General features: G+C 43.9%; 1 protein-coding gene across 1 annotated transcript in view; it reads left to right on the top strand.

Annotated features, from left to right (window-relative positions):
• Nucleotides 1–4,251: 4,251 nt before the first annotated feature.
• PRKCQ (protein kinase C theta) overlaps nt 4,252–27,636 on the top strand; it is a 66,269-nt gene continuing 42,884 nt past the window's right edge. The window contains exons 1-6 of the mRNA XM_045032460.1: nt 4,252–4,374; nt 4,465–4,616; nt 9,245–9,370; nt 20,115–20,314; nt 22,554–22,614; nt 26,096–26,258. Coding sequence (XP_044888395.1) covers nt 9,253–9,370; nt 20,115–20,314; nt 22,554–22,614; nt 26,096–26,258 — 542 coding nt within the window. The 5' untranslated portion in view covers nt 4,252–4,374; nt 4,465–4,616; nt 9,245–9,252. The remainder of the gene's footprint in view (nt 4,375–4,464; nt 4,617–9,244; nt 9,371–20,114; nt 20,315–22,553; nt 22,615–26,095; nt 26,259–27,636) is intronic.

The raw sequence follows: 27,636 nt of genomic DNA, 5'->3' as shown, positions 1-27,636 counted from the left end.
TCCCCTTGAACTCAGTCTGGGATCCCAGAAGTCACAGGACTACTCCTGGTGTGTAAAGTTCTGCGTGTGTCCAAGTGTCTTTCAAGCTGGGAAGCATCCCTTTGAGGGTTATATTTTTCACCCACAATACTGGCTCCTCTATCTGTTTGTGGTCACAGGTGAGAAAGCTAAAGGCGCAAATACTCAGATTTTTGCAGCTGCCCGTTTTGCCAGCAAAAGGGAGCTAATTTCTGCCATATCAATATGGCTGGAAATAGATCCCATCCTCTCCACAAACTGTGAATTTAGCTACTGAAAAAAGAGCTGAGATGTTTAAAATCTCCCCTCGGGTAGACCTTGATTCAGCAAAACACTTCCGCACATGCTTAAGCCCATTCTGAAGTCAACCATGCTAAGCGTGTGATTACGTGCTTTGCTGAATAAGAGCCTGGGTCCGTACTTTCCACGCGGTTCAAGTTCATCTGCTTAAGACCATTAAGTCTATTGCTTCCTAATATAGTCAAGAAAGAGTTGCCCTTCCTATTTTCCCAGGTGTGAGGATTGCACTGGGGCTGCAGTTGGAGACAGAGGCCAAGGCACCTGCCTCAAGCAGCAGTGCATATGCCCAGAAGCAGAAACTTAGGCACCAACGCAACTTTTACAGCAAAACTTTAGGTGCCCAGTGAGTTTTGGCACCCATCGGGTTAGGCAGCAGCTGACGGGGGGTTTGTGGATTGCAGTGGTCCATAAAGTTGGGACTTAGATGCCAAAGTTCCTTTGTGGATCTGGCCCTTAGGGCTGGTCTACACTAGGGGCGGGGATCAATCTAAGATACGCAACTTCAGCTACGCTATTCGCATAGTCGCTATTCGCAAGTCGACCGCCGCGGCTCCCCCGTCGACTCTGCTTACTCCTCCTGCCGAGGTGGAGTACGGGCGTCAATTCGGGGATTGATTTATCGCGTCTAGATGAGACACGATTAATCGATCCTCGATAGATCGATTACTACCCGCCCATCCGGTGGGTAGTGTAGACGTGGCCTTAGTCGCTTTGTGCCTCAATCCCCTTCTGTAAAATGGGAGCAATAGCACTGCCTACTTCACCAGGGTGCTGGGAGTATACATTTGTTAAAGGCTGTGAGGTGCTCAGATTGCATGTTGATAGACGCCATATAAGTGTCTTACATACGTCGCCTTTCTATGAGACCTGAGTTTAAATCCCAACTCCACCACAGACTTCCTGTGTAATGTTGGGTGAGTCACTGAATCCCTTTGTGCTTAGTTCCCCATCTGTGAAATGGAGGCTATGGTTCTTCCTTCCCTCTGTCTTTCTTGTTAGTTTAGAGGGTAAGCTCTTCAGGGGCAGGAGCTGCATCTTAATATCGCAACAGGGGCCATTAGGTGCATCTGTCATCTGCCACCGCTACTGCTCTCCTGCACCACGCCACGATATCTGCCAGAGGTCCAGTCCCGTCCAGCTTCAAGCTTTCTGAGTAGTTAATAAAGAAGTGGTTTTATATAGGCATTTAGCTACAGAAAATAGGAGGATGTTAGAAGTTGGAGATGAAGCAAAGGATTAGATCATCCAGCCCTCCCCTACGCCAGGACTGGGTATGTACTATATGCCCTCTGCTTTCATCAAGTTATCAGGTGCCTGCTCTCTGTCTCCCCCTAGACGCTTTTGTGGGGACTTCACACATTTCTGTGAGTCTTACTGGGGAGGAAAAGTGAGCCTGCAGTTATTGTTCTTTGTAAAGCAATGGAATAGAAAGTTAGTGCACACAACACGAAAGACTCACGCAGATCCCTGATGAACCCTCCCCCAGATACGATCTGTTTCCTTCAGCTGCCAAGGGCCCACACAGCCATGTAAAATATCCTCTCTCCTTTGCTGATGACTGCTTGATTGCCATGACATTTCAATTTCTAGAACCTCTGAGTGATAGATCAGCTTAAGGGAAGTGTCCTGAATGTCCCCAATCCAGGGCTCCATTTCCTTATAACTAATATGTGGTAAGAGTCTCTAAAATTGATTTTCAATAGAATATAGTGACATGCTGTAGAGGTCAGTTACTGCGCAGCCAACCAGGGCTACAGTAAATGCTATTTTCCATTGGAAAGAGGGTTTTCGACTCTCCAGTGGAATACAGACTTGGCTCCTAACACTGATGGTGTATGAGGGGTGAGCCCTAAGGCTGGTACTGATTTGAGATCTGATAACTCTTCAAAACTGATTTTTTTTTAAACTTTGACCTTTGCTGTCAACATGATGGACCATGTTCATTGCTAAAGTAAATGTATCACTTCAGTGGGTAACACTAGTGATGAATTTAGCCCAATACTTTTCACCTAAGTGAAGTTTTTCTAAATATTTGAGAAAATGATTTAGTTGCATTTGGGGTATTTCTGTGCCAAGAAGCTATAGAACAATATTTAGATTGCTTTGTTGATTTTCATGCTCAAAGATTCCCAAAGTGCTGTATTATACTTTTTAATCATAAGAACGGCCATACTGGGTCAGACCAAAGGTCCATCTAGCTCAGTACCCTGTCATCTGACAGTGGCCAATGCCAGGTGCTTCAGAGGGAATGAACAGAACAGGGAATCATCAAGTGATCCATCCCCTGCCATCATGCAGTGACTGTAAGCCAGTGCCGCTCAGCATGGGGTCAGTGGACCACTTAATGGTGATCACAGCCCTTCCTGAGAGTCCACAGAGTGGATTGTTTTGAGAGCCAAACAGTTGGGAATTAGGGTGTTGGGACATGTATCCATTAAGGGATCTTTCTCTTGCCAGGTCATTAGCAGAATGAAAAAAATGGAGAACTGATGGTATAAACAAATGCAAAGTGGAACCAAACTCCTACTGTGCTATTTATACAACAGATTCATCTCCTCACTCCATTTGTGCAGGGTCAGCCTCTAAAAAGATGGGTTTCTACTTACTTCATATTTGAACAGGCATGAGCAGAAGATTGCAGACGTTTTGAGAGTCAGCCCCAGGCTGTCTTCAAGGTCCTGTTAGTTTGCCTTGATGCCCATTGCTTGGCACAGGCATTTATATTTACATCTTGCTGCCAGAATTCCTCAGGTTAGTTTTTTTCCCCTCCCAGTTTAGGTAGGTCTCTTATTTCCGGGGGGTAGGAAATGTTTGAATTGTTGAAGACAAAGAAAGAAGAACAATGCATTTGTTTTTTGTGGGGAGACTACTATCTATTTGGATTGGGTTTTTCCATCAATCCAGGCTAAATCACTCCTCTTCCTGATGCCCCATCTTCCTTACTATCATGGACCCCTCTCCTAATAAGTAACTTGGAGGGGGTTTCTACTCCCGGGGCTCTTGGTGCTGCTCCATTTCTGTTCCCATCCTGTTTGTTGCCATGCAAACCTATCCAAGCTTGGGTCGATAATGTGGATGGCCTCACCAGCTTCCCTCAAGGACCTATCTTTCTAATACTGATGTATCTCCAAGCTGCTGAAGCAAACTCCAGAGATATCTCGCCCAAGAGCTGAGGAGAGATGGATGGTGCTAATTCCCTGTATTATCCTGCAGTACAGAAACTAATTTCAGATACTCCAGCCTGTGATTTACCCTCCCCAGCAATTCCTGGGAAAGCTACAAATCACAGATGCTTCCGAAAATGGTTTCTCCTACTTGCAGGCAACATCACACACTGAGATCTTATAGAGAAGCATGTGGGTAGTCTTTTGAAGTGACCCTAGGAGCTTTCAGATTTTCACCTGCCACAGTCTGACAATCATTGGTGCACTGCCTGGGGTCTTATGAAAGGCTCATGGAGTTTTCTTTCTCCTAGGCATAAGGCCCCTCTCAAGGTATCCAAAGGCTTTCCACTTTTTTAGACATAGTACCTAAGTGCCTGTGTGATTCCTCCTAGAGCTCAGTCTGTCTCAGCCAGATTAGCAGCTACACAAGCTGCCGATCACAGGGCACTTCAGCTAAAATTGGGAGGAGAACCTTCACAATAATGCCAAGCTTGTGGACCATCCCTATACTGGTGCAACGTATCTGAGAAATCCCTTGATGAACCCCTTAAAAGATCTAGCAGCAAATAAACACCCCCTAGTGCCAGTGCAAGAAAAGAGCAGGTGTCCCAGCCTTCGAAGGTGCTGAACTGTGAGTCTTAAGCGCCTTTGAAAAATCAGGCCCGAAACCTTTGCCCCAAATCTTATTTCAATCCTAATTGTAGATGTTTGTCTTTATTTTCCAAACCAGGAAGAAGAGGGTTTTACCATATTTAGATGGCAAGAGGATCTGCCAGAGGCTAGGGTTGTGGGGCACAGTCATGCATTTACAAAGACTCCTTCTGACTGTTGCAGTCACCCACTACTTCTGCACAGCGCGGGGGGATGGACTCTCGTCTCTCCAAATTGCCTGGTAAGACGGTCGCCATTCTGGCAAGTGGCTGCGGCCTGGTTTTGCTCCGACTCCCCCATTCATTCTCCTTTCTCCCACCTCCTTAAACAGAGAGTCCAGAGTTTTAAAGGCAGCCCAGCCCCAGGAGCAGTGACAATGAGAGACAGCAGTGACATTGCTCCATGTTTTCTACAGATGTGATGAAAAGGAAAACCCATCTAGTTAGCGACTGACCTTGTCTATCAGTAAAATTCCATTTACAGGTAAGAAAAATGGCTTTATTTACACTATCCTCTTTCGCATGACCTTTGAGGTCAGCTGGGTTGTTTTTACTGTCAGTCCATAGGAGCACTGGTGGCTGGGTGATCTCAGCTGTCTGTTCTGGACTGTGAGATTTATTTCCACTCATAGTCCATGAAAGGCCAGGTTTGGCTTTCAGAGCACAGTGCAAGGTGTATCCTTTTAATCAACCAGTTGACTGATGCTGGAACTAAGCTGTTCAAAAGGCAGCAAGAGGTTACAGACAGGGTTTGCCATTTGTGGACCGTGCGCATGTGTCGATTCTGTTTATTTTAGGCTTTTGTACTGCTGCCCATGACCATATCGGAGCACTTTCTGTGCAAAAATAGATTAGCAATACCAAAATCCCTCCCAGTGAATTTCATACAGTCTCTGGCACGTCTTACTTTTCAGCGTATAAAATGCTCTGCTCGGGAGAGGGTGTTTGTGTGTATAAGTGAGATGTGGTGGTTGTTCTTGTGAATGTTGTTCTGGTTAGGGTGGGAAAACCTTTCTAATGTGAGAAAGTTTTTCAGTGTTTTCTAAAAATGGTCAGACTCTGTATTCAGCTCATCTTTTCTGGAAGTTCAGATCCCCTTAACTGGGAATGCTTTGCCTCCAGCTCTCACACACTTATTTCTGGGCTTTGTGACCTTCATTGTCCCAGAGAATCACACTGTTTTAGGGGGTTCATAGATGGAAATTCACTCTCTTATGTTGGTAGGACCTGAGCCATAAATGCACGGGTGCCAACTTTTCAAACTGCCGGGGGAGGGGGGTAGGTTCCTCCTCCACTCCACCCATTCCCCCAACCCCCACCCCTGCCCCACCTCTTCCCAGCCAGTTCCACGCCCTCCCCTGAGTGTGTCACATCCTCGCTTCTCCCCTCTCCCTCCCAGCCTCCCTGCATGCCACCAAACAGCTGATTGCTGCGGGCAGGAGGTGCGGGGAGGGAGGGGGAGGTGCTGATCCGTGGGGCCCACCAGAGGGCTGGAGGCGCTGGGAGGGGTGGGGGAAGTGCTGATGGGGGGCTGCTGTTGGGTGCTCAGCACCCACCATTTTTTTCCCCAGGGGTGCTCTAGACCCAGAGCACCCACGGAGTCAGCGCCTGAGCATTAATGGCTCTGACAACTAGATGCAAGGTTTTAAACTGGCAGCTGCAGTGGACTAGGAGACATTGGAGGGGCCAGACCAGAGTGTTGAGCTTTTATGCTTTGTATGGGACCTAGATATGACGATGGTGGGCACCCAATAATCTATAAATGAAGAGTTATTCCAGTGACATGGTTATCACTTTGTGACATCTTTTCACTGCAAGCTGTAGAAAAGCTACAAGAGGAGAACAAATAAGTCGCTCTTCAGCTGTATGGTATTTCTTAGTGGCTTAACATATCTTAGGACACATCTACACAACCTATCTTAAATCAGCATGCAGCCGCCTCAGTGACAGCATTGCTTGTGTGTGTCTACACTTGACTCCTTGTGTCAGGGTGCATCCTCACCGGGAGCACTTGTATTGATTGCACTGTCAGTGTGGGGCATTGTGGGACGGCTCCTGAAAGCCAGTAACCAGGGCCGGCTCCAGGCACCAGCTAAAGAAGCAGGTGCTCAGGGCGGCCAATACCAAAGGGTGGCACTCCGGCTGCTACTGGGGCGGCACATCCGGGTCTTCGGCGGCAATTCGGCGGCGGGTCCCTCAGTCCCTGTCGGAATGAAGGACCTGCCGCCGAATTGCTGTCAAAGAGTGGAGTGGTGCGATCGCGCTGCCACGGCTTTTTTTTTTTTAAGCCGCTTGGGGAGGCAGAAAACCTGGAGCCGGCCCTGCCAGTAACAGTGGACATAAGCAACGTAGTGTCTATACTGACACTGGGTCGACCTACCTACATTGGCCTTGACTCTATGCCACGTTTGGAGGTGGAGTTATTACATCGGCATAGCAGGGCGGTTACATCAGCGGGGGTGAAATTTAAATGCAGTTAGGTTGGCGTAAGCTGCCTTGCATCAACCTAACTCTGTAGTGTAGACCAGGCTTTAGATGTCTATGCACAAATGGAAGGAGCATGGGGACTAAACAGAAAGAACTGGAAGTATTGTACGTAAGCTAAATTCTGATTTAATTGGCATCAATTGGTGGGATAAATCTCATGACTGGAATATCGGTATAGAGCGGTAGAGCTTGTTCCGGAAGACCATATTCAAAGAATAGTTATCCATGGCTTGCTGTCAAACCAAGAGGTCATAACTAGTGGGGATCTGCAGGGATCTGTCCTGGATCTGGTAATATTTGATGTTTTCATTAATTACTCTGGATAACTGAGTGGAGAATGTGCTTGTAAAATGTATAGATGGCACCAAGATGGGAGGGATTCCTAGCACTTTGAAGGATAGGATTGAAATTCAAAAAGACCTTGACAAATTGGAGAATTGTTCTGAAATCAACAAAACTCAATTCAGTAAAGACAAGTGCAAAGTACAACATTTAGGGAGTAAAATCAAATGCACAGCTACGAAATGGGGAATAATTGGTTAGTATGGCTGAAAAGGATCTGGAGGGTTATAGTGGATCACAAATTCAATATGAGACAACAGTATGGCGCAGTTCCAAAAAAGGCTAATATCATTCTCAGATGTATTAACAGGAATGTTATATGTAAGACATAGGAGGTAATTGTCCTGTTCTACTTGGCATTGGTAAGGCCTCAGCTGTAGTATTGTGTCCAATTCTGGGCACCACATGTTATGAAAGATGTGGACAAATTGGAAAGAATCCAGAGGAGAGCAACAAAAATGATAAAAGATTTAGAAAACCTGACCTATAAGGAAAGGTTAGAAAAACTGGGCATGTTTAATCTTGAGAAAGAAGACCAAGGGGGGACTTGATACCAATCTTTGTTTCATAGATTCTAGGACTGGAAGGAACCTCAAGAGGTCATCAAGTCCAATCCCCTGCCCTCATGGCAGGACCAAATACTGTCTAGACCATCCCTGATAGACATTTATCTAACCTACTCTTAAATATCTCCAGAGATGGAGGTTCCACAACCTCCCTAGGCAATTTATTCCAGTGTTTAACCACCCTGACCATTAGGAACTTTTTCCTAATGACCAGCCTAAACCTCCCTTGCTGCAGTTTAAGCCCATTGCTTCTTGTTCTGTCCTTAGAGGCCAAGATTAACAAGTTTTCTCCCTCCTCCTTATGACACCCTTTTAGATACCTGAAAACTGCTATCATGTCCCCTCTCAGTCTTCTCTTTTCCAAACTAAACAAACCCAATTCTTTCAGCCTTCCTTCATAGGTCATGTTCTCTAGACCTTTAATCATTCTTGTTGCTCTTCTCTGGACCCTCTCCCATTTCTCCACATCTTTCTTGAAATGCGGTGCCCAGAACTAGACACAATACTCCAGTTGAGGCCTAACCAGCGCAGAGTAGAGCGGAAGAATGACTTCTTGTGTTTTGCTCACAACATACCTGTTAATGCATGAATATGTTAGGGGCTATTATAAAGAGGACAGTGATCAATTGTTCTCCATGTCCACTGAAAATAGGAAAAGAAGTAATGACTTGACGTGCAGCAAAGGAGATTAAGGTTAGATATTAGGAAAATCTGTCTAACTACACGGATAATTAAGCATTGGAATAGGTTTCCAAGGGAGGTTGTCAAATCCCCATCATTGGAGGATTTTTAAGAACAAGTTAAACAAACATATGTCAGGTCTAGGTTTGCTTGGTCCTGCCTCAGTGCAGGGGGTGGATTAGACGACCTTTCGAGGTTCCTTCCAGCCCTACATTTCTGTGAATCTATGATTTCATAAGTGTTCTCCTCTCTGGCCCTCCAAAAAGATCTGGATCCAATGAGCAGCATTTTCGCTTCAAAGGTTTGCCAATAAATAAGTGTCAGCTACCCAGTGATCTGATGCCTGGCATCATTTCCATGTTTCATATAAATGGCGCTTCAATTTTTCACAGCGTCGTGTTTCACTTTCAGGTTTCCAATAGACTAGTGTTCCCAAAACTCAGTGTTTCCCCACCATGTTCTGTTTTGTGAGCGTGTGACTGCTCATAAACTAAAGGAGGGGTTATCCCATGAATATGACTTGGTTTCATTCTTGCTGTAGTTCCAATGTGTGAGCTAGTGTTGAATCAGTGGTACTCTGAAGCCAGCTGAGTGCATTTCCAGCAAATGCCTTGCAACTGGTTAAGTCACATCTAGAATATTAGGATTGGAAGGGACTTCAGTAGGTCATTTAATCCAACCCCCTGCTCAAAGCAGGACCAGTCCCCAGACAGTTTTTTACCCTAGATCCCTAAATGGCCCCTCAAGGATTGAACTCATAACTCTGGATTTAGCAGGCTAACGCTCAAACCACTGAGCTGTCCCTCCCCCCTAAACTTTAAAATCAACACATCTGGTTACATTACCTCACTCATGCGTAGCCTCATGACAGTTTTGTGCTAGTCAAGCAACTTGCTAGGCAGAAGAGGAAATCATAGAGCCCCTTTTCAGATGGATAAATAGCTGCTAGTTTGCCCCCTGACTACCAGTGACGCTAGTTAAAACAAAGGGAACTTTTAGACTCTCCCAAATATCATTTCTCTTTTCCTCAACACAGGATCTGTCATGTCACCCTTTCTTCGGATTGGCTTATCAAACTATGACAGCGGCCCCTACCTGCCATCACAAGGGGAGGTGATTAATCCTTATTGTGCGGTGATGGTCAAAGAAGCAGAGGAATCAGGTAAGCATATACATGCTAAGATATACATCTTATGTGGCTGTTATAGATGTGTGCCTCTCTGCATTGTTACTTGTGCGTAAAATGTGTGCTGAGATCCTTATAAGCATTCGTATCATCTTTTAATAACAAACTTTAAAAACTATAGTATTCCATAGAATAATTCCTCCATCATGCACGGCTTGACTGGGCTCACTGGGGCCTTCAAGACCATGAGGTATTTAAAATGTAGCCTGGAAAAGTCCTCATCTTTTCTGAGGGCTCATGGGTGCTGAGACTATAGATCCCAGCATGCATTGCTCCAGAATTAGCTGAGCCAAGTCATGTTTCATTTTTATTCAAATTAGGTGCAGATTGCTTGGGTGTCTCTGAGATACAGGGGTATAACTTAAAACGTTCATTCCCTTTTTAGAGATACAGCCAGGTGCAGCCGTTTCTCTGTTTGAAGAAGCCTGGGAAATCTCGCTGAAACAGGCAGAATCGTGTAAAACTGAATGAACTGTTTAGCATAATCACTGCCCTGTATAAGATATATTTTTGAGGGGATTTTACACTTAGGTATGAAGAGAAAACACTAGAGTAGCCAGTTTTCCAGCTCCAAATGCACGTATTGTTACAGTTTTGATAGTGGAATGACTAACTGGAGACAGTCCAGCGGAGGGCAACAAAAAAAAAATAAAAAAAATATAATAATAATAAAAGTAATAAATGATCAGGGGGCTGGAGCACATGATTTATGAGGAGAGGCTGAGGGAACTGGGGTTATTTAGTCTGCAGAAGAGAAGAATGAGGGGGGATTTGATAGCTGTTTTCAACTACCTGAAGGGGGGTTCCAAAGAGGATGGATCTAGACTGTTCTCAGTGGTACCAGATGACAGAAGAAGAAGTAATGGGCTCAAGTTGCAGTGGGGGAGGTCTAGGTTGGATATTAGGAAAATCTTTTTCACTCAGAGGGTGGTGAAGCACTGGAATGGGTTACCTAGGGAGGTGGTGGAATCTGCTTCCTTAGAGGTTTTGAAAGTCAGGCTTAACAAAGCCCTGGCTGGGATGATTTAGTTGGTGTTGGTCAGGCTTTGAGCAGGGGGTTGGACTAGATGACCTCCTGAGGTCTCTTCCAACCCTAATATTCTATGATTCTGTGATTTATATGGGCCGTAGTCCTGAAGCCATTTTCACACGTCTTTAAGCATGAGAACAGTCCCAATGAGATTACTCACATGTCTAAAGTTACTCACATCCATAAGTATTTGCAAAATCAGGTCATAATTATTGTTCAAGAATGTCTTGTATTTACTGTTGCATTTGAGCATTGTTTATTTTAATCATTAGTCTACCGGTAATTGCTGGCCACTGCCTACCACACTGACCATTGTCTCATTATTTCCTTGTATTCCCCCATCTGCCTGTATCCATCTGTAGTCTCTTGCCTTATACTTAGATTGTAAGCTTTTGGGGGTAGGAACCATCTTTTTGTGATCTAGCACAATGGGATCTTGGTCCATGACGGGGGCTCTGAGATGCTACAATAATAATAATAATTCAGGTGACTGTCTTAGAAATCAACCTGCCTGAGGAGTCTCTTTATATCACAAGCCCTGCAAGGTGTTACAGTAGTTAGTAAAAGAAGATTTTTATACTTTTAAAACAATTAATTCAACAGTTGACTGTGGGTTGTTGTTTTTTTAAGAAAATGTGGACTATGTTTGTTTATGCAGTGTTAAAATTGACCCTTTCATAATATATTTTAAATGATTTTGGAAAATGTAGGGATATCAATGCATGTAGGTGGAAAACAATGGATGCCACCAGATCCTTAGGATCTTAAAACTCACAGCCTTGATTGAAAGCAATACTTTCTCATTCAGCTGTATTCGTAGCCGGGGTGTCTTCTTCAGTGAATTCTTTAAAGGAGCCACAATTCAGACTGAAGTCTCTGTCAGTTCAGAAGGGAATAAAATACATTTGGGGAATCTTGGTTTATTCCATTAGAGAAGACTCTGAAGTTATGTCCCTCGCTTAACAGATTACTGTTCATTGAGTCCCGACAATGTTCTCAGCTCTGTGCCGGACACAAATAGTGACAGACTGTGTGATTGAGGGATCACTTGGTGCCAACTGGCAGAGGGGTGCCCACGGCTTTCCAGGGATTCCCTGGGTCAAATATGTGCATTATTGTTCACCAAAGAGTGGCATGTGAAGTCTCAAGTAAGAGCCAGTAGCCCACTGGTCGGCATAATCATTGCAAAATGTATACACGGACAATATTGATGAAGGTATATATCCATACTGAAAATTATGTTCTGAAGATCTGGAGTTAAGGTAGGTCACCAGGAGATGACAAACCTTGGACATGTTCCTTTCAGACAGACGTTCATCTCTGTGTCTAGCCATATGTATATTATATGTCTTACAATGGATGCCTATTTGCACACACCCCAGATACCAGTGGAAAGATTGTGAAATCTACAAGAAAGAAAACAACAGCAGGGTGTGTCCTGATTGTGTCTAAAGACAAAGGGCTACTAGGGATACAAGGAAGCACACAGGATTGTTCATGGAGGATGCAAGCCGACACCATGTTTGTTGTAGGAAAGTGGGGTCACCGTCAGCCTGGCTGGCAAATGGTGAAAGGATTTGGGGTGAGCATTGTTCTACAAGGCAGGCTCGTATCTAGTTAACAAAGTCTAGATTCTAGAATGCGTGCTATGATTTAACTTTTCTGTAACCATTTGTTTCCAATACTGCTGTTCTCATAGACTCATAGACTTAAGGTCAGAAGGGACCATTATGGTCATCTAATCTGACCTCCTGCACAACGCAGGCCACAGAATCTCACCCACCCACTCCTGTAACAAACCCCTAACCTATGTCTGAGCTATTGAAGTCCTCAAATCATGGTTTAAAGACTTCAGGGTGCAGAGAATCCTCTAGCAAGTGACCCATGCCCCATGCTGCAGAGGAAGGCAAAAATCCCCCAGGGCCTCTGCCAATCTGCCCTGGAGGAAAATTCCTTCCCAACCCCAAATATGGTGATCAGCTAAACCCTGAGCATGTGGGCAAGACTCACCAGCCAGACACCTGGGAAAGAATTCTCTCTAGTAACTCAGATCCCACCCCATCTAACATCCCATCACAGACCATTGAGCATATTTACCGCGAGTAGTCAAAGATAATTAATCGCCAAAATTAGGCTATCCCATCATACCATCCCCTCCATAAACTTATCAAGCTTAGTCTTGAAGCCAGATTTGTCTTTTGCCCCCACTGCTCCCCTTGGAAGGCTGTTCCAGAACTTCACTCCTCTGATGGTTAGAAACCTTCATCTAATTTCAAGTTTAAACTTCCCAATGGCCAGTTTATATCCATTTGTTCTTGTGTCCACATTGGTACTGATCATAAATAATTCCTCTCCCTCCCTAGTATTTATCCCTCTGATATATTTATAGAAAGCAATCATATCTCCCCTCAGCCTTCTTTTGGTTAGGCTAAACAAGCCAAGCTCTTTGAGTCTCCTTTCATAAGACAAGTTTTCCATTCTTTGGATCATCCTAGTAGCCCTTCTCTGTACCTGTTCCAGTTTGAATTCATCCTTATTAAACATGGGAGACCAGAACTGCACACAGTATTCTAGATGAGGTCTCACCAGTGCCTTGTATAATGGTACTAACACCTCCTTATCTCTACTGGAAATATCTCGCCTGATGCATCCCAAGACCACATTAGCTTTTTTCACGGCCATATCACATTGGCAGCTCATAGTCATCTTGTGATCAACCAATACTCTGAGGTCCTTCTCCTCCTCTGTTACTTCCAACTGATGAGTCCCCAGCTTATAACAAAAAATCTTGTTATTAATCCCTAAATACATGACCTTGCTCTTTTCACTATTAAATTTCAACCTATTACTATTACTCCAGTTTACAAGGTCATCCATATCTTCCTGTATGATATCCCGGTCCTTCTCTGTGTTGGCAATACCTCCCAGCTTTGTGTCATCCGCAAACTTTATTAGCACACTCCCACTTTTTATGCCAAGGTCAGTAATAAAAAGATTAAATAAGATTGGTCCCAAAACTGATCCCTGAGGAACTCCACTAGTAACCTCCCTCCAGCCTGACAGTTCACCTTTCAGTATGACACGTTGTAGTCTCTCCTTTAATCAGTTCCTTATCCACCTTTCAATTTTCATATGGATCCCCATCTTTTCCAATTTAACTAATAATAATTCTCCATGTGGAACCGTATCAAATACCTTACTGAAATTGAGGTAAATTAGATCCACTCAATACTTGAGATCCTGCTCAATATCTGTGAAGATCAGGCTGTTTTTATTTAGGTGCCCAAACGTGATACCTAAGCATGAAAATATTGGGCTCGGTGAAACGCTCAAGGAGATTCAGTTAATTAGTTGCGAAGTTGGTAATAGAATCCAGGAATCCTGGCTCTGAGCCTTATGCTCTGGCCATGCTACCTCCAAGGCTTTTATGGGGAAAAGATGCTAAATTCCCACTATAGCACTGGGAATGCTCAATGAACTTTTGGCTATTGTTGGTGTCTTTTACAAACTTAAATTATTTAAATGGATTTGTTTTTGTTAGTTGGGTCCAATGATATATCAGGATGGAATGAGCTTGTGATGGAATACACCCCTGTCTTCACACCCTACATGCTATTGTAATAGTCTTTGTACAAGATATGCCTTGGGAGGTATAATTTGAAAACTCATCACTTACTGATCAGTAATAGCATGGTAAAGTCCATATAGCCACATTATATGTAAAATTAGGAACATAAGCTGAAATCATGACTGAAATATGTTTCCCAGATAAGTCTAGAAATTGATTATACCAGTTTCCCAAAGACAAAGAGCAAGCTGATGCCCCAGCCAGGTCTTAACAAAGCTGATGGGCCCTTCCCTACCAAGTGATCATTCTTTGGCAAGAAAGGGGACAGGGACAAAGAGATCTGCATCTCGGCGAAAAACGGCCTGGAGTCGCTTTCCTCCAGCAGACTGCCTGTCTCCTGGTTCTCAGCTGGAAATGCTTTTCAAAGAGGGGTTAAACTATAAACAGGAGAGGCAAACACCCCAAGGCATCCCTGTCTGTCTCTGGCATCGCACCTAAGAAAACAAAGGAAAACAGCCATTGGACTTTGTGGGGAGGGGTCCTGACCTGAAGCGTTTTAACCTTGCTGGAAGCATGTGGTGAGAAACGTTGCTTGAATCTTATCTAGTTGGTTCAGTTAGGCACTAAAAAGCATTTTATCTTTGTTCTTCTTGTAACCATTTCTGACTCTTATGCCTCATTGCTTGTACTCACTTAAAATCTCTCTCTTTGTAGTTAATAAACTTGTTTTATTGTTTTATCAAATCCAGCATTGTTAGTTAAAGTGTCTGGGTAACTGTTTCAGGTAATAACTGTTGTGTATTATTCTCTTAACCGAGTAACACACTTCGTATATTTGGACTGTCCAGGAGAGGACTGGGCAGTATAAGACATACATTTCAGGGGGAAAATCCGGGACTGGGAGTGTATTGAGGTCACCCTGTAGTATAACCAAGGCTGTTGATGTGCAGTTACACAAACACATCTGGGAGTGATCTGCATGCTGGTGGCCGTTTGTGAGCAATCCAGGTTGGAGGCTGCAGCAGCAAAGCATTGAAAGGCACCCAAAGTTATAGGGCAGGGGTGACACAGCCCCGCACTGGTCTGGGTTCCACTCTGGTATGTCACAGAGCCTTATCCCAGATATGCAGCTACATTATGTCTGATTCAAAGCCCCTTAAAACCCCCAGTGGTTTCAATGGATTTTAGATCAGGCCCGCTATGCTGGAGTCATTTTGGTAGGAGATTCTGCCTCAATACTTTGCAACATGCATTGGTGTCATCTTTCACTGCTGTGTCTGTTGAAAGCTGTTTTTTCTGCACTTTGTAATTTGAGGTAAGGTTTTAGGGTTGTTTGTTTTAAACACAGGAATCACAATATTTAATCAAAGGCCATTGCCATTCTCAAAAATAAAAGTCAAGTGGTTGGAAGTGCTACTGCAGCTCACTACACAAGAGAAACCTTTTCAGATATCACAGGAGCCTTTGAGGCATAAAGAAATCTGCCCTTTAAAAACTGCTCTGGATCTAATGGGCCACCCGGATCCATGCCCTTTTAACACCTGTCTTGATGACATTTGTCTCATGAGAGATTCTGCACTGTGTTTGAACTTTATACACACTCCCACTGATCAAGAGACACTGTCAGCCAAGGAGAAAGCCTTGCACTACAGGAAAGACAGATGCTGTTTCGTCTTCCAGGAGCATGGAGGTAAACTAATCCCTGATATAACTCTATTCACTTCAGTGGATTTACATCAGAGAGAATTTTGCCCTCATGCATTGGCCAATTCATTACCATCCCAGTGTTTGTTTATTTTAGCCATATATTTTCCAGGGCACTGAAAGCTGCAATATTTATTTTGCAAATGATTGTGTCTCTTGGATAAATTGATTTCTCTGTGTCAGGTGGCTGTGTAGCTGATGCAGTGAGGAAGTCATGGCTCTTCCTGTTAATATTTTTGTTCTCAGTGACATCTGGAAGTTTATGTTGCACTCGGCTGCTTTTCTTTTTGTGCAACTTTTTATCAAAAGATACTGAATGTATATTTATGAGCTTGTGCCTTGAAGCAAGCCTCTGTTATCTGACATACAGAGTCATAGTCATCCCTGATGAAACTCCATCAAAGCCAGGAATTACACCAGGGATGAATTAGGGCAACAGACTATTATCTAAGTATATTAATTGCAAAAATCTACATACATACAGTGTTCAAGTGTGAGTAAAATATGCCCAACCACACACTTACTAAATATGTGATGGTCCTTAATCGTAGAGATGGGCCTGATCTAGACCCAAATTCCCTTGAACTTTGGGAAAGTCCATGTACAGATTTAAGCCTTGGACTGAGTGGTGCAACCTCTACTCATATTGGGAGACCCTTATACGAGAAGTCCCAATTCACATGAGGAAACACTGTGTTGTTAGTTTTGTGATAAGGTTCTTTTTGCAGAAGCTGTGGCAAGCCATAAGAAGTTTGTTCTCTGCCTTTATTTCTCTAATGTCTTGGTGCAAAATTGCTCCGGGGAACAACACATCAGAGTTTGGGCTGAGATTTCAGGAAGCAGGGTTTGCCAACATACCATTTGTGACCATCTCTGTTCAAGGACCAGTATATATGGTGTAAGTAAGCCAGTGTGAGTAAAGCGTTCACAATCTGGTCCTTACCATATAAAACCTCGACACATACAGGGAGCTGGGACTGGATCCCAGATCCTTCCTTCAAGACTGTATATTTCTTTTCCCAGCCCTTGTCTCTACTTCCTTAGTGAAAGCAGGGGTGGGGATCACTGCTGTGGTGATATGCAAATAGGACAGACCCAGGGAGCTGAGAGGCAGCATCCTAGTAGAGGTCACACTGGGACGCAGCACCAGGTACAGTAAGAGACATCTCTTCTCTGCCTTTTTCTCCAGGGGTCCAGCTGCTGGAAGGGAGGGGAGGACGTGGACTTCTATGGTGGGGGAGATGGAAAGGAGCAATAAAGGGAGCTTTCTGTTGTCATTGGGTGAGCCGGACAGGGAATGGAGATTAAAAGTTTTCCATGTGCTCCCCATTCTCTGTTCCCTCCCCTCTGGTTCCTGCTCCTCCCTTCCAGCAGCAGCAGGTGGCCGATGGCTGGTTCTCCCCCAAGCCCCAATCAGCAGTAGGTTGCTGTCTCCTTACTTTGCCTCTACCCACTCTGGACCCTTAGAGAAAAGATCAGGGGGCAGGGGGGAGGGAGGTTCTTTTACCTGGGAGTATGGGCTCTTGTAAAATGATGCTCCTTCAAGACCTGGTCTGAATACAGAACTTGCAGTGGTTTACCTTAAATCAGTTTGAAAACTGATTTAGTTAAACTGGTGCATGTCTGCGTGAAGACACACTTAATTCAGTTTAAGAGTGGTTCACTGCCAATTAATCCATTTTTTTTTAAACTGGATTAAGAGAAATAAAAATAAGTGTCTAAACCAAAGGTCATACCAATGTCACCAAATTGGTTTATAAAACCACCTTTAGTTAAACTGGTTCCAGTTGGTTGTACGCACCCAAGTATTTAAAGTTGACCTGATGATGAATGATGAAGAGGATGATGATGATGATAATTACTAATAATACCAAGCTCTTACATAGCACTTTTCATCAGTAGATCTCAAAACACTTTACAAAGGAGATCAGTATCATTATCCCCATTTCACAGATGGGGAAACCGAGGCACAGAGCACTGAAGTGACTTACCCAGGATCACCTGTCAGGTCAGTGGCTAACCAAGGAATAGAGCCCAGGTCTCCTAAATCCCAGTCCAGTGCTGTGGTTTCTATTGCTTCTGTGTGATGTATAAAGAAGTCATGGAAGTACTTTTATGAATATTTGTAAAGCATTTGTAGATTGTCTGAAGTAAGAGACTATGGAAGTGTAAAGTATTATTCTTATGGAGGGAGTCACCAGATGGCACCATTCCACACAGCATGCAAGCAGTGTATGTTCTTTGAATAAATGCTGTATTGTTGTTAGTTTTTTTTTTTACATAGTTTCTTTTAAAGGAAGCTGTTGCAAACAGCAAGAGAGTTTGTTCTCTGTCTTTATTTCTCTAATTCCAATCAATACTTGGTGCAGAGTTGCTTCCTGGGAACCAGGTATTGGTTTGGGGGTGAAGATTTCAGAAAGTGGGGGGTTTTCTGCATGCCGTTTGTGACTACCTCTGTTCATGGATTCCTGTATATTGTGTATATAAACCAGTTACAGTAAGGATAAACCCCTTCACCCTGCGTCATTGATTTTTCCTTCAACGGGAAACCAACCCGTAGGGTCCTGACCTCTGCTAACACTTGGCAGACGGGCGATATCATTACCCCACAATGCACTTAATCATGCTTTATATTTTTAATTTTCTTATTCCATTAAATTAACATTTTATAAGAGGAAAAGTTAAGGATGGTTATTGTTAAGCAGAGCTCAGCTTGAGTAAAGAGTCCAAGTTCTTGACGTGGGGTATAAACTGACGGTTATAATACTAAGAAAGATGGGTGAGGTTCTTTTCATTTTTATAGTCACAGTGGGGATAAAGCTTTCCCCATAATGGCTTCTCCCAGCTGCTCCAAGTCCGTGTGGGTTTGGGCACTGGAACTGAAGACGGGCAGCCTTTCTCCTGCCCTCTCGGTCACCCTTCTGCTGGCACCCAGGCAGTGTGGAGGTGGAAACTGTCTGATTCAGATGCGGAGGGGGCTAATGCGGAGTGGGCTACAGCTGGATCTAAGGAGAGAAGTTTGGAACAAAGAGTCTGGCAAGACTTGGACTAAAGAGTGGGGGGAAATATGACTGAGACTGGCTGGGCAGTTTTATGGGAGGCCTCAAAGCTACCTCACCTCATAGTAAGACGTGTCTCCTACCATAAGCGTCGACTCCATAGCTGCTCCAGGGCTCAAGCGCCCAAGGAAAAAAAAATAGGGGTGCTCAGCATCCACCAGCCACAGCTGTTTGGCAGGGCTGCTGATCAGCTGTTCAGCGGCTGGCGGGAGGCGCTCGTGGGAGGGCAGAGAGCAGCGAGCGGCAGGCAGGCCGGGGCCTCAGGGGAGGGGGTGGGGCAGGGGGCGGGAAGAAGTGGAGCGAGTGCGGGGCCTCTGGGGAGGGGGGCGGAGTAGGGGCAGGGCCTCAGGGCGGAGTGCAGACATGCCAAACCTCTGAAAAAATGCAGAAACTGCGCTTGGTTTTGGCTTAATTGGCTTGTGAGTTGCTTGTTGGAAAGTTTTTGGCTTGTAGCTTGTTGCTTGTTTGGCTTGTAGCTTTGTGCTTGTTGTAGCTTGTTGCTTCTCTTTTTTTTTTTTGATCAGCTCCCGGCAAGCAGGGGCAAGGGCGGGGGGGAAGTTGGGGCAAGGGCGGGAGAGAGTCAGGGGTGCACAGCGGGCCCACCACAGTCCCAGACTGCACGCCGGGGGATCTAGTCACATACAGTGTTGGGGTTCTTAGGGACTGGCTTGTTTTGGCCTTGTTTTGAGGTGGGATTAGCTTGATTTCTGGCTTATTGTGAAAGTCGGGGTGTTTATTTACCACATGAAAGTTGGCAACTGTGGCGGCATGAGGATGGAGAACCCACTGGGAAAAATAGAAGTCAGCACCTGTATCTCCTATGTCACATTTTCCTGCCCCTATTTTCTTCAGTGTTTCTGGCCTTGATGGAGTAATTGTGAGGAAACCGAGTGATTATCCTCCCACAGAAGCCTAGGTTCTCTGACTCCGGTCTCATTTCCTCCACAGAAATGATCTAGCTACCGCTTTCTTTGTTTGGGTTCAGAGGGAAAAAGCATGGAATTGCTTTACTTGTTTTGGTTTCATCGTGGAAGGCAAAGAAGTTTAGAGGCAGGAATGTTGGGAAAATAATTTTGACCGAGACGATATTAGGGCCTGATTCATAACTGCATTACTGCAGATTAACACCAGTGTAAATCCACTGGTTTTTAATGGACTTGATTCTTATTTACACTGTCACTTTACATGACTGTGGCAGAATAAAGAGGTCTTTAAGTAGGCACAAATTACATTTAAATCTAGTTCAGGGGCCCCTTCTCGCTTGCATGGTGGCCTTGGCATAAATGAGAATCAGGCCCATTCTGTCTCATCCTCTCAGGTGGACATCCCAATACGTCTAAATATCTTTTCCATTAACAGAGAATGGCCAGGTGTACGTCCAAAAGAAGCCCACCATGTACCCACCCTGGAACAGCACGTTTGATGCCCATATCAACAAGGGTAGAGTCATGCACATTGTTGTGAAGGACAAAAGCGCGGAAATGGTTTCAGAAACCACAGTCGAACTCAACGTACTGGCGGACAGATGCAAGAAGACCAATGGGAAGATAGAAATATGGGTAAGCGCGTTGGGTTCTTAACATCACTGATGGCTTGTTAGAGATAACTGTTATGGAATAAGGGGAGGCGCTAGGTGCATACCAGATTGAAAATGTAACTGATACGCCAACAAAAAATGTCTGCCATCCAAGGAGCACTTGTGGAGTCATCTTGTGTATTGCTTGATGGAAAGCAGTCCATGAACATCAAAAAGAGCAACCTAATGCTTTCATATTAACTGTCGCTGCTATATTAAAACATATACCTTATATTAGCATGGATTCTGGTTCCTATAAGTCATGCAGACAAAATAGCTTTGATTAGATAATCCTTTGGGGGCAGATAGTAATATGAGTGACTACATATGAATTATTTTATGTGCTCTAGAGAAATGCTCTTAAAATTTAATCTTTCTAATATCAATGGACTGATTCCCCGCTGCATCACTTCAGTGTTATATCACTGCATCAGCAGTGTAAATCTGAAGTAACGCAGTGATTAAACAGGCTCAAAGTATTAATTACATGGCATGATAATCCCAGCAGGTAGGCTGCAGGTAATACTGTTTAGCAAACAGTATTTTTGTGATTGCTGTACTCTTAATAGGGACATGACATTTGGAGAAATGTTAAATTACTTGAATCGCAGGTAGTTTTTCCTGATCAGCTTTCAGGCTAGCTTGCAGAGATACCGACCTTCTGATTTCCCGAAGGGTGCTCACCCCCACTCTGCCCCAGGCCCTGCCCCCACTCCACCCTTCCCCCAAGGCCCTACCCCTCCCCTGCCCCTTCCTACCTTGTTCCACCCCCGCCCTGAGTGCGCCCCACCCTCGCTCTGCCTCTTCATGCCTCTGCTCCTCCTGCCCCCCCAGCTCCTCCTGCCTGCTGCTGAACAGCTGATCCTTGGCTGGTGGGAGGCACTGGAGAAAGAAGGAGGAGCTGATTGGCAGGACCAGCCAGTGGGTGCTAAGTACCCACTATTTTTTTTTCTGTGGGTGTTCCATCCCCGGAGCACCCACAGAGTCGGCACCTATGCTAACTTGTAAGATTTACCCATAGGGTGAAATTTTCAAAAGCACCTAATTTCTGTTTTAAAAACAGTTTGGGTACTTCAGAGCCTAAGGGTATATGGAGTCTAAGGCCTGGTCTACACTACGGGGTTAAGTCGAATTTAGCCGTGTTAGATCGATTTAAAAATGACTGCGTCCACACAACCAACCCCGTTCTGTTGACCTAAAGGGCTCTTAAAATCGACTTCTGTACTCCTCCCCGGCGAGGGGAGTAGCGCTAAAATCAACTTTGCTGGGTCAAATTTGGGGTAGTGAGGATGCAAATCTACAGTGTTGGCCTCCATGAGCTATCCCAGAATGCTCCATTGTGACCGCTCTGGACAACACTTTGAATTCCGATGCACTAGCCAGGTACACAGGAAAAGCTCCAGGAACTTTTGAATTTCATTTCCTGTTTGTATGTCTGCACACAAAGGAAAACCTGCAGCTTGCCCATGCCAGCCAACTTGGGCTCGTGAGGCTCAGACAGTGGAGCTGATTCATTGCTGCGTAGACTGCTCAGAGTGTTGGTTTTTTTAAGCAGAAATCCTTCAAAAACAAAATGAAACATTTCATGTTGGGTCGAATCAAACTTTCCTTGAGGGTTTTTCACTTTTTCTAATTGCCGAAAAATTTCATTGTGGGTCAACCTGAAACAATTTTAAAAAAAAACAACTTTTTGATTCAGCCAGCAAACCAAAAATATCGATAGGCACCTAACTCCCATTAAAGCCTATGGGAGTTAGGTACTTACAGCCAAATTTGCAAAAGTGCTTAGTGCTCAGCAGCTGCCACTGGGAATGACATGTTCTCTTGATGGAAGCTGGTGGATACCGAGCTCCTTTGGCAAATCTCAGCCTTACTTATTATTTTATCCATACTTACGTATGTTCTAGCATGCTGTTCCCAAGCCTCTGATGAGAAGCAGCATAGTCTTATAACTGTCTGTCTGTCCTTCCACAGCCCTTCTATACACTTTGTTCTCTGGTGTACTTTGTTGTCCAGTAGTTACTGTGTTTAATAATGAACGAACCAAAACCAAGTATTTATTGCCATTTATTGAACTCTGTGTGGAAATTCATTTTTTTTCTTGCCAGCTGAGATTATTGCTAGACTTTAGCTTTGAGTTGGCTCAAGCATCTAACATGATTGCCATTAAGCAGTATTGCTGTCTAACATCTACACATTTTCTTTCTCCTTGTCTCAACCAGCTAGACTTGAAACCTCAAGGGAGAATGCTAATGAATGCAAGATACTTCCTGGAAATGAGTGGCAAGTGACACTATTTATTGATTAATTAATTCGATTTCTGGTTACGTGGGGCAGACAAGTCACCTTCAGATAAACACCTACCATTTAACATAATGCTCACTTCAATACTGATGATTCACCTATAGACTTGTATTGAGATTATTGCAATGGGTTGAATGCGGCTCCACTACGAAGAGCGATTCATGTAGCATTGCTGGGTTCCGTGCTTGCTGTCCGTTAGTTATTTGCATTCAAATTTGCTAGCTTTACCAGTAAAAAAGTGGATTCTCTAACTGCCAGCCCTACATATGCATTCCCTTAAGCCAACTAGGGTAGACCCAGAAGGAAAAAGGACCTAATTCCACATCCAGCTCCCATCCAGGGAAAGACTCCCACTGATTTCAAAGGTTTGGACTGGCCCCGTATAGAGCTCCTAGCTGAGAAATGTATACATTAAGAATATAATGGTTTGGAGCAATCTCAACATAAAGGGATGGCAACATGCATAAATGGCCATGTAAAACACATTTTCATCTTTTGACCTTAATGACAAAACCTGAACTTAGAAAGATCTTCCAATGAGACAAGGAAAATAATTCATAAGGAAGCATGTGCGCGTTGGTACTTTTCCTCATCAACTCCTACCTCTGATGGGTAGTAAGGCTTCTGCTGTCACGCTGTATCAGGTCAGCACTGAAATAGAAGTATTAACCCATCATAGGGGCTAACCTTTAGAGAGGTTAGGTGTATAGTACATCTCTGAATTGCACGTAGCAATGTCCGAATCAATACTTCAGTGCAGGCTACTTCCTACAGAATACTTAGGTGAATTGTTGCACAATCCACTATTTGATATTATTGTATTATTTAGCAAGGGTTGGGTTTTTTTCCTCGCAAACCTTGCAGAAGCACGCTAACTGTGAATTTAACTGTGTATTTTCATGAATACAGCGTATAGGAAAGCAGTACTGGCCTGGTAGAATGACAAGGAATATGCAAAAAGAATCTTTCATCAAATTATATATATAATTTTAACCACTTTTTTCAGGGTGACAGTTCTACGTAAATTGAAAATCTTACACCTGAGCACTCATGTCAAGAGTTGAAAGGTCTATATTTTTGAAAACAGCTTCATTAATATTTACCCCATGGTCCTGATCTAACTCCCATAGTTGGATCAAGCCCTAAATTTTTGTAGTATTACAGATTGTACTTTGAACTGCAAAGAAACTGCATCTGAAAGAGCACCCAGTGGGTTTTAAAAAAACATGCCTCAAAAATACTTCCTCTTGTTTATGCAACACTTTTCATCACTTAATATTTTAGCTGTTCATTTCTCTTAAGATCTTGATTTAGATCAAGGTACCATCAGTGAGGTCAACAACATCCCAAAGAGATACTTGTGACTGTTTTCCAGGCACATTCTCTCCCTTACATCGAATCCAATGGCAGCACTTCCATACTGCTGGGGCATTAGTTCACTTCTGAATAGAGGGACGTGCACGACTTATTGAACCACACAAACCACTTCCTTCAAAGCCTAGGGTTTCCTTGGAAATCTCCCAATCAAATACTAACCAGAACCAGCCCTGCTTCGTTGGTGAAAGCCAACAAGAGGAGAAGACAAGAGCTTGTCTGTATTAACACATTCTGCTTCTGCGGGTTATAGAGATCAGAAAGGGTTCCGTGTCTTTTTATTTTAAGAAAATTATTTGCTGGAAACAATACATTAAATAATTCCTGTGCTCTACATATTATGAATTAGCATTAGCAACAATTCATTGGTCCCTGTTGTCTTGTAATTCAGCATGTTAAGCCAACCCCAGCCTTTGGAAACATATATTTAGAAGCATGGGGCTGTAGTTTAGGGGGGGTTATCATGTAATGTTGCTTGCCACAGAATGAAATAGCCTTTTTCTAATAATAAATAGCATCACCCAAGATTCTAGAATTTAAATGGAAACATATATGGGAAACAAACACACTATTTAAAATATGGGTAGAGGTGGGAAGAAAGTCAGATAGGGCTCGAGGCATTGGCTGTAGGATCTAGAATTTTCTCCCTTAAGTCATCAGCTCAGCGCTAGTTCAGGTCAGTAGAAACCAAAATTCAGGGGTCCCAGGTGAAATAAAGGTGATCTCAATCCATTTCCTAGTGGATAGTTCTACCGGCACAATTGACCTCGTTATCAACAATAGCTAGCAATACTGAACACTGATTGAACAGACATGGAAACTGAACTATTTTCTTGCCTGTAGATGTGCTCTACGGCTAAGTTACACTGGGGGTGCAACATGAAGGACACCTACACTGTCATTGTAGCAAACAGTTCAATCCACTTTATCATTAGAGTTAGTCGGAAAAATTCCAATGCAACAGTATTTTGTCAGAACTTGCCAATTCATCAAAAATAAAATGTTTCACAGAGATGGTTCAAATTCACCAAAGTTACAATGGAACCCAGGCAGTGTTTTGTGCCAGCTCACCCACCTGGCTCCTTGGCAGCCTGTCCGTGGGGGACCTCAAGGCTTCCATGGTCCATGGCTCCAGGGACGCATACTAGGCAGACTGCTTCAGAGTCAGAGACTCCAGAGATTCAGGGGCCACCTAGTGGGCTGCTGGGGACCCCCCAGTTTCCAAGGTGCACAACTTCCAGACAGCCCACCAGCAGCCTGCCCCAGAGCTGGGGATCTTTTTCAATGAGAATTTTGAAATTTTGGGGTTTGACTCCCAGTTGGAACGAAATATAAAAATCCTGCCTGAAACGGAATGACCTTTCTCCGCCCAGCTCGGATTATCATTGTGAATTTTGCCAGCTGTTTCCCCTTGCTTTTTCCTCTCCTAGGTCATGCCCCCCATCATATGTTCACGTTGTAAATGCTGAAAGGATCCTCTACCAGTAGTTTCAGAGCAGCAAGTTGGTATTTAAACCGATTAACTGCTTATTTGGAGGACTTTCCCTTTCTGCTTTAAGGTGGTGGAATGAAAGCCCTCATGAAACAGACATGGGCCCTCTGCCTGCTTCATTTCTAACCAGAGGATTCCTGTGTAATCTCTTGTAAGTTTTATACTAAGTATCTATGTGAGCAAGTTTGGTCTCACATTAGTTGCTTCCACCAGCATAGTTACAGAGAGGAGGCTAGAGGGTAGGGCTGGGACTCAGGGCTCCTGGATTCTATTCTCAACTATACAGCCCCTGTCCTTCTGCAAGTCATTGAACTTCTCTGTGTCTCAGTTCACCATCAGTCAAATGAGTGTAATACCTGCCTCACCAGGGTGGTGCGTGGCTTCATTTATTAATGCTTGTAAAGCACTCTGATGAGATTCTCCAGTAAAAGACAGCTCAGAACACAGAGTATAAATACATTATAAGTACAGTGAGTGTATACACACACTGTCATTATACTGTACTTACACTGTATATACTTATACTGTATATATCCACACACCTAGACAGTAATTGAATTTCGTAATGAACTTTTACGTCTCCTTTCTTCCCAGATGCTAGAGAGCTGATTAACTTCGAGACAGAGGGGTTTTTCTCCTTGCATCAGCGCCGGGGAGCCATCAAGCAAGCCAAAATTCACAACGTCAAATGTCATGAGTTCACTGCTACCTTTTTCCCGCAACCCACATTTTGCTCTGTCTGCCATGAGTTCGTCTGGTACGTACAATGATTCAGTATCAGAGGGGTAGCCGTGTTAGTCTGGTTCTGTAGAAGCAGCAAAGAATCCTGTGGCACCTTATAGACTAACAGACGTTTTGCAGCATGAGCTTTCGTGGGTGAATACCCACTTCTTCAGATGCAATGATTCAGTGTTTCCTCCACCTTTCATTCTGAAACTCATTGTCTATCATGTTAACCAGCTGCCCTTCCATAAGCACTCTGTGGCTACGAATGAATGAGAGTTGGTGTGGCAGCTTGGATCACAGAACCCCTCTTGGGAGCTGCCACCTGATGTGCCAAGACTACCTCTGCTCCTGCTTTCCCTGCCAGCTCGGGACCCCAGCACCCTGTCTTGCTGACCCAGACATGCCCGTCTGCTCCAACACAGGTCCAGGGTCTGAATTACTTGCCCCAAAGCTGCAGGTTTACCTGAAAGCAGCTAACAGACATGTTCCTGTCTTTAACATTCAAATGCCTATCTCCCAACGAGGTCTAAACCCAAATAAATCTGTTTTACCCTGTATAAAGCTTATACAGGGTAAACTCATGAATTGTTCACCCTGTATAACGCTGATAGAGAGGTATGCACAGGTGTTTGCTCCGCCAGGTATTAATACATACTCTGAGTTAATTAATAAGTAAAAAGTGATTTTATTAAATACAGAAAGTAGGATTTAAGTGGTTCCAAGTAGTAACAGACAGAACAAAGTAAGTCACCAAGCAAAATAAAATAAAATGAGCAAATCTATGTCTAATCAAACTGAATACAGATAAGCTCCTCACCAGTTCCAGAATGCTCCCTTTTACAGACTAATCTCCTTTTAGCCTGGGTCCAGCAATCACTCACACCCCCTGTAGTTACTGTCCTTTGTTCCAGTTTCTTTCAAGTATCCTGGGGGGTGGAGAGGCTCTCTCTTTAGCCAGCTGAAGACCAAATGGAGGGGTCTCCCAGGGGTTTAAATAGACTTTTTGTTGTGGGTGGAGACCCTCTTCTCACTCCTATGCAAAGTCCAGCTCCAAGATGGAGTTTAGGAGTCACCTGGGCAAGTCACATGTCCATGCATGACTCACAGTTTTTACAGGTAGCATCCATTGTTTACATGCTACCTTGAACATCTTCGAGTAGACTTCTTATGTGGATTGGAGCATTCCAAGAGCCATTGTCCTTTAAGTGTTTCTTGATTAGGTACTTAACTTCAACATTCCTTTCCCCAGGAATTGACCAAATGCTCTACTAAGGTTATTTAGAAATCAAGCCAGTACACAGCCAACATTCATAACATTCATAACTTCGAATACAAAAATGATACATGCATACAAATAGGATTAATACATTCAGTAGATCATAACCTTTACGGAGATATGTTACATGGCA

This window comes from Mauremys mutica, chromosome 1 (genome assembly GCF_020497125.1).
Source record: "Mauremys mutica isolate MM-2020 ecotype Southern chromosome 1, ASM2049712v1, whole genome shotgun sequence".
Lineage (NCBI taxonomy): Eukaryota > Metazoa > Chordata > Testudines > Geoemydidae > Mauremys > Mauremys mutica.
Note: the sequence above shows the minus strand (reverse complement) of the source record. Positions and strands in the feature narration are given on the sequence as shown.